Here is a 21,299-nt window from a genome sequence, read left to right on the forward strand (position 1 = left end):
TGTATAACAGACAGCATAACATAAACCAACACATGTGGCTCTCTCCTTTTTGCAAAAACTGCCAAACTGTCCTCGCCCTCTACCTTTTGCCCTCTTGTACTGCATGCAATTATAGTAATTATCATGCTAAGTCTCAGCACCTTTGCACTTTTTTTTAAACACAGAAAAATTACTTTAAACAAATATTTCTTTTGATGGTTTTAGTTTAATACAGCCTTGCATTTGCACAACTGTTTATTAATCAATATGAACCAGTATATTTTTGTGTGTTCATCCATACCAGAGACTGTAGAAATGACTCTTATATATGCATTTTTATGCACAAATCTATGATCTCTAAAAAAGTTTCTTTATTAGAGCTATTCTAACAATGTTTATGTTGTATACACTATATAAAAGAAAATGAGCCAACAATGCTCTCTGATTTGAGGAGCTACAACTGCAAAATGTTGAGTGTGTCATGGTCCTGGGTCATTTTGGCCCAGCGTTTTGTGTTTCCTTGAAGTTCATTTTTGTGCTTTGTGTTTATTCTGATTTTGTATTGGTTTAGGGTTGAACCTGTAGTTTGGTGTGTGTATTCAGCCCTACCTGTGTCTGTCCTTGGTGCTCTGTTCATGTCCCCGTGTTGTGTTGTAAATCAGTCTGTGTGTTCCTGCTTTACTTTGAAGGCTCATGTTCTGGATTTCCTATTCTATTTTGAAGGTCTGTGTCTGTTGTCATTGTGTTCAGCTTGTGTCCTCCGGTCCTCATGTGTATTAGGTTCAGCTGTTCTTCCCTCCTGTGTGTGATTACCTGATTACCTTGTGTGTGTATATTTAGTGGGTGTCGGTCTGTGTTCATTGTCGGCTCGTCTGCGTTCTATGGTGTTCCTGTCTCTGCGGCTCTCTGCCCCGCACCCCTTTTGTATGGTCTCAGGTTTGTCATTTAGTTCTCCCAGTTTAGGTTTCTTCAGTTGTTTTGTCATGCCTCACTGCCTGTTTCTGCCATTGTCACTTTGTAAATAAACATCACTCGTATCATCAGTCACTGCTGCATTTTGGGTCCTCCCTTTCCTCCACACCACACGGCTCACTCCGCCAGCTGTGACAGTACGAGCCGACCAAACATGGACCCAGCAGCTTTGTCTGGAGAGAGCGACCTCGCACGCATCCGACGCCTGATGGACTGGGTAACCCACACCACCAACGCAAGGGCACAAGTGGTGGGGTTAAAAGCCATCGAAGCAATCCTGGAAGAAAATCCCTACCTCTGCCAGCTTAAGGGAGTTTCAGGCTTAATTTGCAACCTGCATAAAGCCCGGGGGGTGGTGCGAGCTCGGGAATCCACAGACTTTGTCCAGCAGCAGCGGATTACGGCCACCCCGGAACAGCCACGTCAGCTTCTCCCGCCGGAGGTTTTGCCCGGCCCGCCGGAGGTTTTGCCCGGCCCGCCGGAGGTTTTGCCCGGCCCGCCGGAGGTTTTGCCCGGCCCGCCGGAGGTTTTGCCCGGGAGGAAGCGACGATCGCGCCGTCGGCGCGTCACCCCACAGCCAGATATTGGAACTTCAGAACTGCCGGCCGTGGTGAGTGAGAAGGACCCTTTTTCTGTCTTGGACTGTGGAACAGTTTATCCAGGGACTTTGTTTGGTGCAGCAGACGACAAGGAGAACTGTGTGTTGCTTGCTCATTCTCCTGCTGAGCTGTCTTTACCTCGTTTAGCTGCACAGCCACAAGCAACTCTGACTCCGGTATCTCCGCTAGCCCAGTCATTCATGCCGTCTCCGTCTTCACAGACTCCCTCTGTACGGGAGGCTGCGCTTGTGCCTCCCATTTTTGACTCTTTTTCTAGTACGTATTATTTGCAGAGAGACAAACACGTTAAAAATGCAATCGTTCCTCAACAGCTGGCTAGTTTAGAGACTGCTACTTGCTCCAGGGCCTCACCAGAGGTTAAGTTACAGCCCTCAGCTGACTCTGGACCCCTGGAGGCTAAGAACCCAGCTGAGAACTGCACCCGGCTGTCGCTGCCTGAGCAGGGTCGGTGCTCCGCGCAGCTGCAGTCTGTTTTGTCCCTGCCAGAGGCCCGTGCGCCTGCTGGTTCTGTTGCGTCCCTGCCAGAGGCCCGCGTGCCTGCTGGTTCTGTTGCGTCCCTGCCAGAGGCCCGCGTGCCTGCTGGTTCTGTTGCGTCCCTGCCAGAGGCCCGTGTGCCTGCTGGTTCTGTTCTGTGTGTGCCAGGGGCTCCAGTGCCCACTGGGTCTGAGACTGTTTTTGCTGGGGGGCCCGAGGAGCCCGTCCAGCCTTCTGCCTCGTCAGCTGGGGGGCCCGAGGAGCCCGTCCAGCCATCAGCTGCAGTCTCATCACCAGCTGCAGTCTCATCACCAGCTGCAGTCTCATCACCCTCGCCTGCTGCGGCCTCAGAGTCTTCGGCCTCGTCTGGTCCGGCCTCTGCGTCATCCTCGTCTGGTCCGGCCTCTGCGTCATCCTCGTCTGGTCCGGCCTCTGCGTCGTCATCCGCGCCTGGTCCGGCCTCTGCGTCGTCATCCGCGCCTGGTCCGGCCTCTGCGTCGTCATCCGCGCCTGGTCCGGCCTCTGCGTCGTCATCCGCGCCTGGTCCGGCCTCCGCGTCGTCATCCGCGCCTGGTCCGGCCTCGGCTCCGCCTTCGTCTGGTCCCGCCTCGTCTGATTCTGCGGTTGCCACACCGCCGTTGGAGCGAGCTCGACCCGTTCTGCCTCGCCTCTGCCGGCCGTTTTCCGGGCCTCTAAGATGGCATCACGGCCTTCGGGGGCGGCCTCCGGAAAGAGTTCGTCGCCGCCGCTGGCATCGTGGCCGTCCTCCGGACCTGCTCGGTGGCCACCACTACCTTCCAAGTGGTCGGCCTCCAGAACTGTTTGCCCGTCGCCGCCGTTGCCGTGTGCACGGTCGGTCCCCAGAACTGTTTGCCCGTCGCCGTGTGCACGGTCGGTCCCCAGAACTGTTTGCCCGTCGCCGTGTGCACGGTCGGTCCCCAGAACTGTTTGCCCGTCGCCGTGTGCACGGTCGGCCCCCAGAACTGTTTGCCCGTTGCCGTGTGCACGGTCGGCCCCCAGAACTGTTTGCCCGTCGCCGCCGTTGCCGTGTGCACGGTCGGCCCCCAGAACTGTTTGCCCGTCGCCGCCGTTGCCGTGTGCACGGTCGGCCCCCTGAACTGCCTCCACTCCGCCACCGCTGCCTTCCGCTCGGTCGGCTTTTGGATCTGTGTCAGCCTCCGGGCCGGCCTCCTGAACTGTGTTTTGTCCTTGTGCTCCGGCATGTGTGTTTGTTTTGGACAGGTCACTTGGTTCGCTGGGGCTTGTTTTTGTTCGGTGTTGGTCCCTCCGTCCTGGGCCCCCGCCGCCCGCCCTGGGTTGGTCATCTGTTTTTGTTTTGGGCTGTCTGGAGTCAGCCCTTGGAGGGGGGGTACTGTCATGGTCCTGGGTCATTTTGGCCCAGCGTTTTGTGTTTCCTTGAAGTTCATTTTTGTGCTTTGTGTTTATTCTGATTTTGTATTGGTTTAGGGTTGAACCTGTAGTTTGGTGTGTGTATTCAGCCCTACCTGTGTCTGTCCTTGGTGCTCTGTTCATGTCCCCGTGTTGTGTTGTAAATCAGTCTGTGTGTTCCTGCTTTACTTTGAAGGCTCATGTTCTGGATTTCCTATTCTATTTTGAAGGTCTGTGTCTGTTGTCATTGTGTTCAGCTTGTGTCCTCCGGTCCTCATGTGTATTAGGTTCAGCTGTTCTTCCCTCCTGTGTGTGATTACCTGATTACCTTGTGTGTGTATATTTAGTGGGTGTCGGTCTGTGTTCGTTGTCGGCTCGTCTGCGTTCTATGGTGTTCCTGTCTCTGCGTCTCTCTGCCCCGCACCCCTTTTGTATGGTCTCAGGTTTGTCATTTAGTTCTCCCAGTTTAGGTTTCTTCAGTTGTTTTGTCATGCCTCACTGCCTGTTTCTGCCATTGTCACTTTGTAAATAAACATCACTCGTATCATCAGTCACTGCTGCATTTTGGGTCCTCCCTTTCCTCCACACCACACGGCTCACTCCGCCAGCCGTGACAGAGTGCAAATATTGATCCACTAGTTGTTTCATCTCTAATGGAAAGATTTTTCTTTTGACGTCTAAGACTCTTCGTTTGAGCCTCATCGATTTAAAACTTGGGCTCTTTTGAAATCTGTGATCTTTATTGGCATGACGCACATCCTGTTGTTCCAATCAATTTGTGCAGGACTGGAGCAGAGGGCTCTATATATCTGTATACATCTGCTGCTCTGAAGCAGTTAGTCCTTAAGCCAGGACTGCTGCTATTTAACAAAGACCCTTGTTTGAAATTAGGATATTTGAAGCATATCAACCTGAGAATACTGGGCAAACACGGAGGGGGAAAAAGCAGAGTGTAATAAGATAAATAAGCGAAAGAATGAGGATTCAGGGATGATAAGGACGGGAAGATAAGGACGAGTTTCATCTGGGGCAGCTAATGAGCAACACACAAACACAAACTGTCTACTGAGACTGGTGAGTAAAAGTATAGCTGCCATGGTGATGATGCCCTTAAGGCACTGTTGCATGGTTGATGCATGCCACTGACTGCAACAATGCGTACATGGTGATAAGAGAGCTCCATTATTAATATTTTACCTACTATGAGTATGATTTGCTCATAGTATGATATGATCTGCTTCATTCACACAAATGCAGAAACACGCCCTTGTGGCAAATGACCTGGTTAATGGTGAAAAAAAGATGTTGCGAGAGGAAGCGCTTTTCTGAAACACTCAGGAAGATGGATCAACTGATGATGAAGAGATGAGTGAGCTGGTAAAGGTGAAGAGAACAAAAGGAAAAGAAAACAATCAAAAAGAAAATCAGAGAGAGATTAAACCAAATCATCAAATCCCCTGAGTTAGAGAGGAAGCAAACAGAGGGGGGGGGGGGGCAGCGGAGAAGATTTATTCCTGACTGCTGCTCCGAGCCCTTATCCGAGCCCAATGACAAAACAAGCCACTTTGATGTTTCTGATGCTCCCTTCTCCCAGAGAACCAGCACAGTTACACAACATCTACTGCTGCTATAAACAAGGCCGGGGTGAGAGAAACGGAGCACCGGAGGAAAAGACTCATCTAAATCTAATCTAGTCTAAAACAGTGAGAGGAGAGCAGAGGAGTGTGGAGATTTCATAATCTTCCCATCAGCTCAGCACCAGTAAGGAAAAAAATGTCAGCTTATTCTTTGCTGGGCCTTATGGGCCTGACCCTGAACTTCTTCCTTTACTGTCCACTGCTATCACGCTTAACAGGCCAGTTTAATAGGTATCACTGTGTTTTATATAACAATGGGGGCAAGTTTTGTTTATTTTCCACAATGGGAAAAAAAACAGTTAGAGAAATCCTTGCAGAATAAGCCTCCAGCTCCCGATCATCGTGCATAAAACAACCAACAGGCCATTATGAAGCTGTTTTATGTCGCCACTGCGCCATCTAGTGTAGAATCACCTAACTCCATGACGTGTCTGTTCCTCGCTCTTTCTTCTATTTGCTTTTCATTTTGTCTTTCAGCACAAATACAAATCATATCTGGGGAAACCTGCAGGTTTTGGTCTTACACGGTGTCGCAGCTAATGCAATGTCCAGAACATCACAGCAAAGGTGGATGAGAAACTGACGCAGGGAAATAACTGCCACCACACGGTGGCGCTGGTTAATAATCACAGGAAGAGGACACAGCCAGTACAAAATCCCACAAATGAAAAAAGAAATTGACTCAATTTACCTTGAATCAAGAGAACTGAAGCACATAAATGTAATGACAAAAGAACAACCTACAATTGAAATTAAACATATGCAAATGTATTCACCTAAATTCGCCTACGTAAAGCTTAAGTAGGAACACCTGGGACTCAAAAGAACTTTAAAAAACACATGAAAACAGTTTAAGTATGCAGATTAATCTACTGTGAGTCATAGCATCTATCCTGTTTTTTATAAGATCGCACATAACATATGGCATATACAGTGTTAATGCTTATTTGGCAAGGAAAAATGCACACACACACATTTAAATCAAAGCATCTGCCTGGCTCTCACTTTCCATCCGCTCTCGTGAATCATATGCTGGTAGCAAATGATCAGTGACAACACTTCTCGCTCTACTCATTTGGATCGCCTATTTATGTCCCTCTGTCTGATTTCAGGAGCTGACAGGTGGAAGACACACCTGTCAGCTCCTGTCACATTTTAGTGGGAATTTCTGACAGCCAATCATAGATAGAGACGATAATGTGTAACTACGTGAGGCTGCATGCAATTGTATTTACTACTAGGTAACAGGAGGTTGAATTCTGCTTAAATTTCACTTAGTTCGTACTCTTGATTTCACATCACTAGTCACTCAGTTGATATTGTTGGCTTTTGAACAAATCAGCATAGGTGGGAGTTTGTGATTTTGATCATTCAATGACTTTTATGAACCAGAAATAATCCCAATTAATTAAAAAAGAAAACAAAAATACAAATGAGTCTGTACCCTTCCTGCACCTCATTTTTGGGTACTTTTTAAAATGTTTTTTCTTTCTCTGTTAACAAACTTAGTCAAACATATGGCTACAATTCCAGAATTTAAAAAAAAAAGAAACAAGAGCAGAAGGAGAAGAAAAGAAGATTCAACCACTAATCTTTTGCACCACAATAGATGGTGAGGTCAACATAATCCAGCCCACGGAAATGCCACGTCTCAGACTGAGGAGGAGCTGTCTGTGGTGCTGAATCGACCGTAGCGAGCCAACAGGGCCTTTCACGCTGCTCTGAAAAAAAACTTTCCTTGTAAGGATACCGAAGATGGGAGGGTAGACAGATGGAACTGACAGACACACAGACTGACGGATTAACTGACAGATGCTCTGACACAAATATGGATATACAGAAACAACAAAGGGTAAAGTGTTTGTTTCTATCATTCAGAGCCTCTGATGTGAAGAAAAAAAACCATGACACTGACTGACAAAGCTTTAATATTTAAGCAGCAATAAAGCATCACCGAAAACATTCTCACATGAAACAACTAAAGCTAATTTCCTTATTCTTCTAATCACCTCCTAATGTCCTCGTAGACCCAGAGGAGACGCAGAGAAGTGCAGAGCCACCTGACTAAAGGACAGAGAGACAGTGATCTAAGAGAGATCAGGACACTGTCCGTACCCTGACGGTGAATTTACACGTGACCTCCCGCTGATTTAATCAGCACAACGCAAAGAGCCCAGTTTCACCAGAAACTGAATGTGAACTGACAGAGAGGAGCGGGGAACAAGGGATGGCAGGAAGAACCGGGGGGAAAGCAAACAGAAGAAACAAAAAGCAGCATTGATGTGGGGCCAATTAACTGTGCAGCAGGCTGAGTTGGCGCTGGTGTTACTGCGTTCACCTCAAACCAGAGCAGCAGGCTGCCTGCCTGCCTGGCTGGATGCTTTGTTGCATAACAGCTTGTGTAACTGCTTCTGGCCTCCACAGGGGGAAAGCAAACTTTCTTGTGAAGCTGTTTGACAACATCTTCCTGTCATTCATTTGTGTAAAGATGTTTTTCCTCCTTCTTTCTCTTTCAAGCTACTGGTTTCAGCCAATAGTGGGAAACCGGTGCGCGTGCAGGAGCACGTGTGTGTGATGCATAAAATACGAATGTATGCTGAATTAATGAGCTAAAACAGGTTTTTAGAGCCTAAGTAAGCGGGTGCCATGGGATCAATTAAGTGAGCAGCGAGGAAGCAGTCTAACTAACTGCTAAGCAGAACAAACTTGAGGGCTGAGATGGAATACTCTTTCATGGTTGATTCACCTGCTGATCACGCTCTCAATTAATCCATAAAATGTAAATTCCATCATACTTTTTTCTGACAAATGCTTTGAAATGTCTTATTTTGCTCAACTAACAGAAGAAAATAAAACCTGTGGCAAGGATTCAAAATCAGGTTAATTATTATACAAAACGAGGCTGGATAAGGATGCGGTCCCAATATGCTACTTGCAATAAACATAAACAAACATTTACCAATAAATCAAGAACAAATAAGTCGTCAGTCCAAGTCTGACTGACTCAACCACGGCTAAACAAATCTTCCAATATGGCTTCCAATTAAAATGTAACTTCAGCCTTTTTTAACTGCAATAATAGAGGAAAGACAAACATGCACTACTCTATAATGCATAACATGCAGATTAAACTCTGACCTTTTGAAGTTGATGCTGATAGACAGAAATAAAGAACAATGAGCAATAGTGCAGGCTCTGATGATGGTTTAAAAAACATTCATGACACCATTAAAAAAATGCATAATAATAAGTGTAGTGAGTTGTGCTGACTACCCACTACTGCATTAAATACAACTCTTGGTCATAAAGGATGCAAAGATTTTGCTTCTGAAGGTTTGGTTCTGTTAGCCACACATTAACATTTATCTTTTGCGATTTTAAAACTTCTGAGGTGTTTATTAACAAAGCACGGCATTTTTGCCTTCCAGCTGGCCTGGATAAGCTTTGTTCAAATAAGATATATCTTCTGTCACATTAGACAAAATCTAATCTGACAGATGATATGTGTCAGTCCGACTCTTTAAGCAGCCAAAAGCATGAAGCTGGAATCCAATCTTTCAAATGCAGATTCATTTGAGGCAGATTAGAGAATGAGTGACTCAGGAAGTGAATGAGTCAGACTGTATATGTATATGTATATGCATGTGCGTGTGCGTGTGTGCGTGTGATAAAGTTGTGGTGTGACTAAGTCCTGAACAGTCTGCCAGGGCTGGAAACGTCTGCCATCGATCCTAATTTGGCAGCAGATCCTCTGACTACAATAGGCTCTCCAATCTGCTACAGTCACTCTTCACTGGTGGACCAAGACACACACACACACAGACTGGTTTACCAAACCAGAAGGAAACAGACGGACAGACAGACAGCCTGACAAAAAAGCCTTCTATATTGCCTGTTTACACACAAAAACAGCAGTATAGTCTTAGCATTTCTGCTTGGGAATGCAAAACTACACTCCACAGTAACAAATTGACTATGTACTAGCAACAAATACACATATCCACACTGTGCTGAGTAACTGTGACTCAGCAGAACAGCAGGAGCAGATGGGGGCTCTGCTTCCCACGATCCTCATATACAGAAAAGGTGACATCATCAACATTAAATACATCCCGCAGCGAATAACAAGATCTAATGCTTTGCATATGAGCATAACATAATTGCTGTCCTTGCGTTCTGTAAGTATCACTAATGTAGCACCTTGTCTATAGTCACTGCAGAGCTGGATTCAGACTCAGAGGGAGAAAGGAGACAGGCACAATTAAAACAATGAAAAACAAAGCAAATATGGAGTAATGTGCAAAAAAAAAAAAAGGAGGGTGGGTAGGGAGGGTGGGGGGGCAGAAAGAGCAATGCCATATGTTGCAGCCTCTTGGATTTGGGGATGCATGTCGAGTGTGCTAATTAAATGAAGACTAGACAGCCATGAAAAAAAGAAAACAGCGGAAGGCTGCCAGCAAAGTGACAGACATACTGAGAAAAGTTAGGAGAGAGGACATATAAGACCAGAGGACGTAAAGATGTGGGGATTGAAAACTGGGTGATGAGGATGAATAATATATGAAGATGCAAATAGAACAGATGCAGTCATGGGTGGAGAGAAAATTTTAAAAGGGGGCGTGGTGGAGAAAAAGGAGGTTGCAGAGGAAACAGAAGATGACGATAAAAGGATATAAGAGATTCTTTTGCCTTGCCAACAAGCAGAAGGACAAGCCAACAATGCAGTTAAAGAAGCGAGAGCTGCACTGCAGATAGTGAACAAGTAGTTCATCACTCCTACAAGTAACCTCTACCTCACCTTAAGAGACGTTATTATGTTGTTTTTTAATACCAAATGTAAAAGAGGGTTGACATAAGAATATAATGGAAAAGGAGATGAACAGTGCATAACCTCTTTAAATTAAATCAAATTAATTGGCAGCAAACAGCAACTTACATGTAACAGTGTTGTGGTTTTTTTCTATAATTTAGCATAATTTCATCATTGAAGGGACGAACAAGTAGACAGGCTGATGCCATTAACCCTAAAGCAACATGGCCACCATGGCATTAAACTTAATGATATGATATGATGCTTTAGGAGAAGTGTGGACTCAAGTAATGTTCCACCTTGTTCAGTTTAGAGAACAAAAATAGCATATCAGCCTATGCTGCTTAATTTACCAATGATTTAAAATATTTCATGGTTTTTTTTGTCTTCTAACTTTATGGAAGTTAATTGACTGTTTGCCAGCTCCTCTTCTTTAGCAGTTTTTTCTCTTTGTTTTGCATATTTTTTCCATTTTAAAACCTTTTCTGTAAGCATTTATACCACTTTGGGTAAGTGTCCCCTTTTTTATGCGTGTTTTAGCTTTAGCATTAGCATTAGCGCTTAATGTGAGAATGCTACTATTTCCCTGTGCTCAACCCCCTGAGGTACAAACTACAAGGTCTGAGTAATGAGACTCTGAATAATAGAATGCAACCGACCTTAGAAATGAGTAATCAGCATCAAGTGCCTGCAGTTAATGGCCAGCGATGCATGAGCAGAAATCTAGATGAATCCATTCAAAAAAGGGTGTGTGTCACTATCCATGCTAAGTGGCCTCAGCAGGCTCAAGGCTGGCAGCTGGGGTCCTACATAATGTGTGTGTGTGTGTGTGTGTGTGTGTGTGTGTGTGTGTGTGTGTGTGTGTGTGTGTGTGTGTGTGTGTGTAAACACAGCTCAAAAGTATTAATAGGCCAGCCGTGTCTGTGTCCTAAGCCACTTATGGCTCGTCTCTGTTCTCCTAAGACCGACCAAGCTACACAATCCCACCATGCTATGATATCACATCAGGTTTGCTGGTTCCTAAGCAACTAGATCAAATCTTCATAGAAACTGGCAGGGTTAAGAGTTTGCCGAGAAATAGGAGATTTGTGGTAACCCCAAAGGCGAAAGGATGGAGCTAAAAATAACAGCTATCAGATACTAAGAGACCAGCATGTTAGCATCAATGTAGCAGTATAGTGGGGGTCGGAACTTGATCTAGATTCTTGCATTACAGTCGGAAATATGATATCCAAATGGACACGGTGGAATGAGCTCACGGAGAGAGTTCACAACTTGTCCAATCTCCATCGCATGCATTATTGCATACATGCATTACTGTAGATAAACACGTAGGTATGCAGGATTTAGAACATCCTAATACTTTATTATTACTGACTAAAATGTACTGGCGGCACTAAGTGCAGAAATGTGTTACTTAATGCCTGTTCAAACTAAGAATCAGATCTAATTTATATATGTATTATATGTAGTATGTATTTCTTAATCGGGGCATGTTATTATAAGACTGTTTGAGATTACATAACATACTAACATAACAAGCACTGCAGAAATATCCCAGCGTTTCCCAAAGACGATTGCTTTCATTTCAACCAAAAGACCTGAAACACTGCACACAGTCAGGTACAGATTCATACATGCACCTGAACCTGCATATAGAAATGAACAGGTGTAACCAAATGACTGACAGCTAAACACATTCCCTCAGCAGCATCTATATGCATGTTTTTCCTTGAACTGAACTTCTGAAGATCGTTTTTCACGTACACGTAAACCCTTCCGCACTGACTCTGTCCTCATTACAGGGGTTAATGAAGGAAAGAAGCCCAAGCTCTGGTTTTCACAAGCTCTCTCTCTCTCTCTCTCTCTCTCTCTCTCTCTCTAGGCTCTGCAGCTCTGTTGGGACTCGACGCTACTGCCAGCAAGGCCCAGAAACCTACTTCTGCCGTAGGCTCAATGACTGACGCGGCTCAGCTGACGGCAGCAGGCCACACAGGCAAAACCATGCAAGGACGCGAGCATGCACCTGCGCGCACACTCTACTTAAACCTTAAAGTCCCTTTATCCTTAGGAAATTACCTTTGGCACACTTCTGATATGTCAAAAGGTACATTAGGTAACCCCTGCCATTATTTATCCAAAATGTTACTCCTATGCTTATTCAGACATAATAGTTCATTCATTGGTACTTAAAAAAAAACATGCTGAGGTTAAATTTCTTTAATGAGTTCCCCTTTTTGTAGCCACGCAAAAATGTTCTGAACCCTTTTGCTCGCTGCTTATTCACCAGTAATTCCCACCTTACAAGTTGAATCCCACATTCTCCCCTTTTTCTCCTCTCTTAATAACATAATCGCAAACTCTCCCACAGGCATTAATCGACACCTACGTACAAAATCAGACATAAAAATGCGAAGGAGCTGGATCTGCACTCAGCCCAGCCCAGCTAATTTGGCAGTGTGCGTGTTACCATGCCTACAGGCCCGATCAATACTTTAACTAAAAATAGCATAGCCGTAATACGCTTACTTCAAATTGCAGAAGGCTGAACGTGGCAGGAGCAGAATTTATTCTGTAATTTCCAACATAAGTGTAACCAGTGGCAGAGGAAGTGGGCACTGGGCAAAAGTGTGAGTTTAATCCCCGACAGGAGGTTTCTTAAGGCGATTCCAGGATGTTATTGGCTGGGCCTGCGTTCAAACAGCAGGTCACTTCCTGCTGGGTTAGCGGTGGATCATTAAATAGACAGTGTGGCTTCAGAAATGGGATCATAAACCAGTGCGAACACATGCAGATCAATGATTAGAGTTGGGATAGATGCTAGCGCAGTGTATCAAAATGCCTATTAAGCATGAAAATACCACAAGGCAAAGAGAATATTTGTTAAGACGAGTCAAACAGCGCCCTATTAGGAGATAGCTGTATGACACCAAGTAGCCAGACACCCTTTACATCCAGTACAATCTGTTTAACTGATGCTCCTGCTGGCGGTGCATTCAATAACTTACGACATGACCTAGAGAGAGGCAGAGAGAGAGACGGGGGGAGCACGGACAGATGCACAGACAGAAACGATGATGATGATGATGATGTGGGCTGGCGTGAGGGATGGAGTTGGGGACATGAAAGCAAACAGGAAGAGACTGGGGAGTTAAAGCATGTCAGAAGTATAAGCTAAAACCTGACACGCTGGCAGAGACGGCCTCTTTCTCTCTGCACCGTCCTCTTGTTGACACACAGGTGTGAGAAAGAGCACTTGATCTCACACGGCTGCCACGCAGGTCAAGTCCAGTGCTGTTTCCACTCAGACATAAAGAGAGGAATATGTGTGATCCACGTACACACACTACGTCTGCGTACACAACTGGTTTAAACCCTGTTCTTTTTATAGTGTCTGCCTCCCACCCACTGAGAGAGGAAGCGGGTTAGGTGGGTGGACTATCAAGGGGGGGTATGACTATGATTTCTGGCACACATCGCTGCAGCGTGGGTGAGAACTCAGACTCCATTCATAGATTTCTTTTTTTTACCTTCATTTGACCTCTTTCAGTCTCTGTGCCGCTCTTTCCCTACACAGCTCCGGCTGTGAACGGGGACAAAAATGTTCGTCATTCATAAAAGGCTCAGGATCGTGTTCATTAAATATTTACACCCTTTTTTTGATTCCTTTACCAGACCATAGATCTTCAGTTCCCTTCTCCAATCCAGTCTAAAACAGCCATATAATATCTCCCTCTTTTTCTGAGTGTGTCTCTCAGTGGAGACACTCATCATGTGTGACACATCTCCCACTGGCTCCATTGTGAGATTTAGTTCGAATTTAATACAGGCTAACAGCCAATGTCATCCACAATAAAACCAATTCAAAACCACGTCTAATGTTCTTTGATACCATGCAAACACTAACAGGCTGCTTATCTTCTGCAAGCGCAATTCTATTTACTCCATACAACTACAAATCAGTGAACCGTGTAAGGAATTCTCACCCGTTTGCCATCCACTGTGTAGATCTTCTTCACCACTCCAGAGTCGAGCTTTATGGCGTCTGTGATGTCGGTAAGGACCTGTTCATAGGAATGGGCTGTTTTCTTGTTCAGAAGAATCCTCACTGCTTTCCGGGGCTTCACTCCGCTCCGCACCACCGTCACAAGCTTCGGACGGATGAAGTCCTTGCTTTCGCGACCCTCTGAGGCGGTGGTCTTGGTGCTGCCCAGAGACGGAAGCCCGCGGGACGATGCTGCCGCAGCCTTGACGTTCACTGACCAGTTGGGGTTCACGTTCTTTGCGTAATCCAACTTTTTGTAGGCTTCGGTCGAACTGCAAACATAGCTTTCACCTGTTGGGATGGGGGGTTGGAAAAAAGAGAGGGTATCAAAGATGGATTATTTAGAAAACAGCCAAACAAAAGAGATAATCTTTAGGCTTCTTTTGGCAAAAGAAATAGATTATAAAGAGTAAAAACTATATATTTGGGTGAGAATCTAAAGGTAAACTCTACTGAAGGGGTGAACACCATTCTTTAAAAAAATATACACTCTTATTTGTTCTGCTATATTCAGAGCGACGTGCATATAAAGGATATGATTAACATTGGTTTCAGATCCCTCAAACCATTCAGTGACCCCTGGTGCCCTTTAAATCCTGGAGGAGGCCACTCCCGTCACAATAGAGATGTTTCATCACTGGACGAATGCGATTACTCAGATCAGCTTTGTATTGATCTGAAGCGACCTTTCCATCTCAGGCGATAATTATGCCAGAGTCAGTGGACCCTATCAATGTTGAGGTCAAAGGTTTGTTTTTTTTTCTTTACTGTTTGCACATAATCAACAGTCCATATCATCTAAACCTGCTGCCAACAGCTTAGAGCTCTTCCTCTTTCACCCCTCCTGACCTAATGATATTGGCTTGTAACTTTTAGAGAGTAAAACAGACCAAGATAACCTGAGCTGACACACCGGATATCTGGACCGCCATCTGGCCATCAAATGAGTTGCATAATCTTAAAGCAGTCATCTACAGTGTGCTCACTGGGTTAGGCTTTTTTGTGTGAAGAAATGCCCCCTAAAAGTATCATGTACAGGCTGTTTCATATTATCTATCATTGGGGCTTCTTACTTTACATTTACAGTCTTGTTAGTGACCTTACTCTATGCAGCAGGAGGGGGAGCAAGGGAAGATCACATAACACCTCAGCTCACAGGTCAGGGAGTGTTTACTCTTTTAGAGAGTAGAAGAGAGGCATCCTATTATGTTAGATAACCACAAACATGTTGATAAGGTCATAGATGAGAGGAAGTGTGTCTCAGTGCTTTGAATTGTCGCAGATATACATATGTATTTATACTGACCTTCTACTAGCTGTTCAATATTGGTGATTTTCTTTGACCCATCCAGGGTGTATATGGTCCGGACGCCCTGAGGCAGGTTGACATTGTCGGATAGGGAACGGGTCAGGTCCGCCAGCAGGGCGTCAAAGGTCCGGAACCTGTCAGCAGAAATGGCGTACACAATCCCATTGAAGTACCGGTCTCCATTGCGGTAGAAGCGGACTTTCTTGGCTCTCTTCTCCGCACTCAGTGTCTTCAGGGTCCGGGTCCGGTACAGACTGCAGTGGGCGCTGTGTGTGGGACTCAGCACACCGTTCATCTTCGCACTAGAGCGGCTGTGCCTCTGACCTTTGTCCCGCTCGTCAAAATGCTCCATCTCCATTTCGCTACCGAGGCTCACAAGTACGGCAGTACTGTCTGGGAAACAACAAAGAGGAGGGGAGGGGAGGGAGAAGATAAAGTTTGAACTACCGAATAACAAATGAAAAGGAGGTGCCGAAAATGAATATCCGACCCAAGAGAGGTTCGGAAGGCTGATATAACCGCCAGCCGGTATCCGTCGCTGGCGCACTGTCTCAAAATACCCCACTAATGACAGATTAAGTGCTCTTAAGCCGAGCAGTGGACAGTGCGCTTCTTGACGACCCACGCTGTGTGTGACAGTGCGCCCGAGCTACTGTGACGCGCAGATGGCTGGAGAGCCTCGGTCACGAATCGATAATAACCTATTAATTTGGCCCTATAAATATTCAGAAGAGCCGCAGCTGGACCAACATCCCTCCTGGGCCGGAGTTAAAACACAACATCGCGGTCCCGTTATAGATGCCCATCATTAAAATATGCCAGGTTATAATCTGCAGTCCCAAAAAGACTCGTTAAAAACATATAAAAGTGTGTTTCAAGACTTTGCAGCAAACCACAAATAAAACAGTTAATCACGCTGGTATGAGATGATAATAATAATTTTAAAAAGCAACTGCTCAGGCTTACCTACGCGAGCAATTAACGCTTCTGTGACGGTCACCTCCAGTCTGACTGACGCTTTAATTCCCAGCAGATGTGAGAAAGGAGTTCAGTGCGCTCGTCCCTGACACTGGACGCCGGTGATATGTGATGCTGTCCTGGCTGCAGTGTGTGAGCCCCCCCTGTGCGTCTCTTTGTTGTCCGGTTGATGTGCCCCACCACACCAAACCAGTGAATACGTGCGTGTGTGTGCTTGTGTGCGCGTTGTGAGAAAGCAAGCAGCAGAGGCTGGACTGGAAATGGACTTGGTAGCAGCTGCTTCCCCTCCCATTCTCTTTTCTGTTTTTTTTTTTTACACCCACCCTTTCTCTCTCCTCCTCCACGTCACTCTGTCGTGATTTTCATTCGGCGCCCCCACCCCTCATTAGGATGCAACCACACGCTTCCCACCCGTGCTGGGGAGGATGTTGGTCCTGCACCCCCACCCAGCCCCTCAAAAGCACGCGTCAACTGAGGTGGGTGGATGGTGGTGTCAACCCTGCTTTGTGGCATTTTAAATCATCACTGTGGTGCTCAGTAAAGAGAGAAAACAGATATTTTTCTGTGATTATTTTCCAGTTTAATTCCCTCCTCATATTTCACATAAATCATTATTTATAGCTTAACTGATCGTAAATGCAGCATTGTGTTTAACCCACATTTGCACGTGGGTTGTTATGTAATACTTTAACTCTATACACAAACCCACATGCTGTATTTCTTCTACAATGACTTACTGTTGTTGCTGTATGAAGACTTTTTTTCTTGGGAATTAAATGTATGGATGAGCTCAAAAGAGGTTCAGTTACACTGAATTCATCAACGCAGAGAACTGAGAGATGTAAATGATGCTTCTGTCTCGTTTCTTCCTATGAGCTTTGAAATTTGAGGTTAAGACAGGAACCAGTCTCACAGTGCAGGAAGAGATAAAGACCGCTGACCTACATCATAGACTCCAGAGACTACAAAAATCCCACTCCACCACTCACTAATGAACCACACACATGCATGTGCGTATTATCTAACATTTATATGTGCCAGTGATGATGATAAAAAAAAAAGAAGAACAAGAAGGTGCCGTCAATTTCTCACATCTTTGCCATTCGTTTATTTTATTTACAGCGTTATGTTTTGATGATGTCACTTTCATCAGTAATAATACAGAGTCTTTCTCTGTGTCTTTGTGTGTGATAATGAAACACCACAGCCTACCATGCTAGCCATGATCATCCCTTTATGACCACAGTGCTCCCATATTCTCATGGCTGCTTCCATCAGAAGATGGGTCCTTCCAGCAGGATAACATACCGTGTCCCAAAGCTCAGATCAACACAAACTGGTGTCTTGAACATGACAATGAGTTCAGTGCACTCGAATGTCCTCAACAGTCACCAGATTTCAGTCCACTAAAGTTCCTTTGGGATGTAGTTTAAGGAGGTTATGATGGATGTGCAACCAATAAATCTGCAGCAACTGTGTGACACTATCCTGTCAATATGGTACAAACTCTCAGAGGAACGTGTCCAGCACCTTGCTGAATTTGCGCCACAACAAAATAAGCATTGTTGAGAGCAATGTGTGTAAATGTGGGTCCAACCCAGTACTTGTACCTGATAAAGTGGCCTGTGAGTGCCCATGAATTCTTTACTGTGTGAGAGTGAAAGACAAATAAATACATTTAAAATAAAATAATTTAAAAAAACACACCCACAATTTTTTTTCTATTTTGGGGACTTGGTGTGCGTCACAAACAGAGAGGAGATGACACTCTCAGACATAATGTGATTTTCAAAAGAGAGTCAGATATGTCAGATTTATAAATTTCCACATTTTGTTCAAATAACAGATGAGAGCGCAGAGAAATGGATTTTGGTGTTGTGGTAGACTTAAAACAAACATATCTGATATTAGAACTGACAAAATGTGAGGTACACTGTGAAAGCAGCTCTGTATGTCTTAGGATCATACAGTATCTTGCAGTTAGCAAGCAGCATTTCATAGTAATCAAGCATTTCAAACATATATTGCTTCCATCTACATTTGTGTCACCAGTGCCACTGACTAATTACAGACCGGGTGGAACAAAATCAGAATGAAATAAGCTTGGAAATACTGCATCCATACTAATTAGGTAAGTTCTTCATTTCTTCAATTCTTCATAGAGGCCAACTCTTGAAGCGTAGCACAGCATGACTCGTAGCAGATATAAAGAGAAGTGTGTGTGGTTAAGACTTTTAAGCCTCCATGTGGGCATGTATGATTTTATTTGTATATTATGTATGTAAGTGGACAGTTTTACAATCATAAAAACATATTTTTATGCCAAGCTCCTTTTCTCAGCAATGTGCATAACGGCCACGTTTTCATTCAAATGTTAGAAAAACACAAAAAGGCACGATGTAGAACACTTCTGCAAATACACTTCTGTGAGGTTATGATAAAGAAGCTGAAGCTCAATTGGATGGATTTATGGACTGATAACTGATATTGAAGTCTCATCTGGAGTAATTAAAACCTGCTTTCAATTTACAACCTGTGATTAATGTATTTTGATGCAATGCTTTCACACTACACAGAAGGGTGTGTGAACACGTGTGCTACCACAAAAGTGCGCGAGCCAAATGAATTAGCATAGTAATGCAGCAGTATTGTGAATCATTGTGTTTTGAGAGTCGCTGTTGTGATTTGTCATTCTCTTTCACCTGTCAGGAGAAGACATTTGGGTAGTTCCTCTGTGGCTGTGTGATTCATCGGCAAGACGCATTGAGTTGTAATAAATAAAAAAAGCTTATACGTGAAATTGAGATGGCAGAAGACTAGAGACTAGTTAGAAGGAGAGAGTGGTACACTGCAAATGTGCTCAGTGTTTCATGAGGCGATGTGAACTGGCTATGTCTAAATGAAGTCATGAATCTAAGATAAACAAGCTGTTGTGGATCACACTTAGAAGCGTACACCAAGTCAGCCATATCAAAAAGTAAATACCAGCTCAATAAACAAATTCCTCCCGTGGAAATTGAAGCATTAGGACTCGAGCTGATCAGGCGATACTTTTCAGAGGATTTACAGGGACAGGACAAAAAAATTAAATTATACAATTTATGCCTATGGCACCATGTTGTCCGCTTTGTGATTTTGTTTTAATTCAGTGTAATTCAGCAAGGCTGAGAAGAACTGAAACCATCCTACACGTTTCACAAATACAACTGAAGCAGTACTCCTGGTGTTTGTTTTTTTTGTTGTTTTTTTCCTATTCACTACTTCATCTCATATCGATAGAGTTTTCTGACACCCACATTTGAAAAGGTGGTCAGTAGGTGGGACATGGGTGACTGTTTGCTCTGTGGAGAAACTACAAACAGCGAGAGCGGTGATGTGGTGCTGCATACGTAATGTGAATCGTAGGAGGTGTTAAAAAAAACTGCAGTGACACAAGAAATGTTCAACTTGGCAGGCTTGTAGCACACTAGACTCAAAGCCTTCAGCTTGTTTCCTGTCCTGAAATAAAGGCCTTAGCCACAAAAGTTTAAAAACCCATATTTGAAACATTTCTCTTTTTAAATAATTCATCTCCTTGTTCAAAGAAACACGTAAGAAAACACTAAGCCCACACTTTGTTGTGAATGTAGCCTTTTATAGCTTGACATCAGGTTAATACTGTGGTTACCTTATCAAATGAAAAAAAAATACAAAAATAAAAACACAATACCAACTGCAGCAAATGGACAGAAAAAACGAAATACATTCACATTCATGTTATTCAGTATGCCAGCTGAACTGCTTGTTAACACAAATATTTAATCAGCCAATCACACGACAGCAATTCAAAGCATTTAGGCATATGGACATGATCAAATTGATCTGCCAAAGTTCAAATTGAGCATCAGAATGGGGAATAAAGGTGGTTTCAGTGACTTTGAATGTGGCCTGGTTGTTTGTGCCAGAGAGTATTTCAGAAACTGCCGATCTACTGGGATCTTCCCACACAACCATCTTGAGAGTTTACAGAGAATGGTCAGAAAAAGAGAAAATATCCAATGAGTAGCAGTTCTCAGGTTGAAAATGTCTTGTTGATGTCAAAGGTCCGAGGAGAATGGACTTCTTCAAATTGAAGGCAACAGTAACTCAAATAACCAGAAGAGCATCTCTGAACACGCAACACGTTGAACCTTGAAGCAAACGAGCTACTGAAGTAGAATACCGCACCTCAGTATGGTATTACTTGCTATTTTTGGCCAGGATGTGTCCTTCAATACGCATATTAAACAAATATGTAGGACTGCTTCCTTGCATTTGCACAACATCTCTAAAATTAGAAACATCCTGTGTCAGAGTAATGCTGGAAAAACAAATTCTAGGCTAATTCATTATTATCAGGATGTCCTAAAAACTCCCTAAAAAGCCTTTGGCTGATCTAAAATGCTGCATCAAGAGTCCTGACAAGAGAAAGACAGTATTTCTCCCATTTTAGGTCCTCTTAATTGGCTCCATGTTAAATCCCGAATCAAATCTAAAGGTCCATCTCATATCAAAGACCTCATAGTACCACATAGAGCACTCAGACTGCTATCTTACTTGCGGTTCTGATTTTGTTTTGGTGACAGACACCCTCTCTGATTTTAGGATCAGGCCTGGTGACCCTGAATCCTCCCACTGCAGCACTGCAATAGGCTTAGGTTGCTGGGGGATTCCCATGATTCACTGAGCAATTCTCATTCATTCACCTGTTCTTGCTCATTATGTGTTTATCCACCACTTTACTTTTAATCATTAGTCATTATTAATCTCTGGCTCTTCTCCACACCGTGTCTTTTGTCCTGTCTCCCTCCCCTCACCCCCAACCAGCTGCTGCAGGTGGTTGCCCCTCCCTCAAAATTGGTTCTGATGGGGGTTCCTTCTGATTGTTTGGGTTTTCTCTGTATTACTGTGGGCTCTCAACCTTACAATATAAAGTGCCTTGTGATGACTGAGAACTATATAAATCAAATTTAACTGAATCGAAAAAGGGCTCACAAAAATTGGACGACAGAAGATAGGAAAAATGTCGTCTGGCAAGATGAGTCTTGCCACTGAAACATTTAGCTGG

General features: G+C 44.3%; 1 protein-coding gene across 6 annotated transcripts in view; it reads right to left on the reverse strand.

Annotated features, from left to right (window-relative positions):
- Positions 1-21,299, reverse strand: part of dclk1a (doublecortin-like kinase 1a) — a 59,841-nt gene that overhangs the window by 34,359 nt on the left and 4,183 nt on the right. For 4 of the 6 annotated variants that reach the window (XM_076889224.1, XM_076889225.1, XM_076889223.1 and 1 more), the window contains 2 exons: positions 15,233-15,628; positions 13,868-14,217 (listed from right to left, as the gene is read on the reverse strand). In XM_076889224.1, coding sequence (XP_076745339.1) covers positions 13,868-14,217; positions 15,233-15,593 — 711 coding nt within the window. In that variant the 5' untranslated portion in view covers positions 15,594-15,628. Of the gene's footprint in view, positions 1-10,540; positions 10,618-13,867; positions 14,218-15,232; positions 15,629-16,201; positions 16,458-21,299 lie in introns of those variants that run through there. The other 2 variants (XM_004550118.4, XM_012918916.3) reach the window with 2 other exon arrangements.

This window comes from Maylandia zebra, linkage group LG10, assembly GCF_041146795.1.
Source record: "Maylandia zebra isolate NMK-2024a linkage group LG10, Mzebra_GT3a, whole genome shotgun sequence".
NCBI lineage: Eukaryota > Metazoa > Chordata > Actinopteri > Cichliformes > Cichlidae > Maylandia > Maylandia zebra.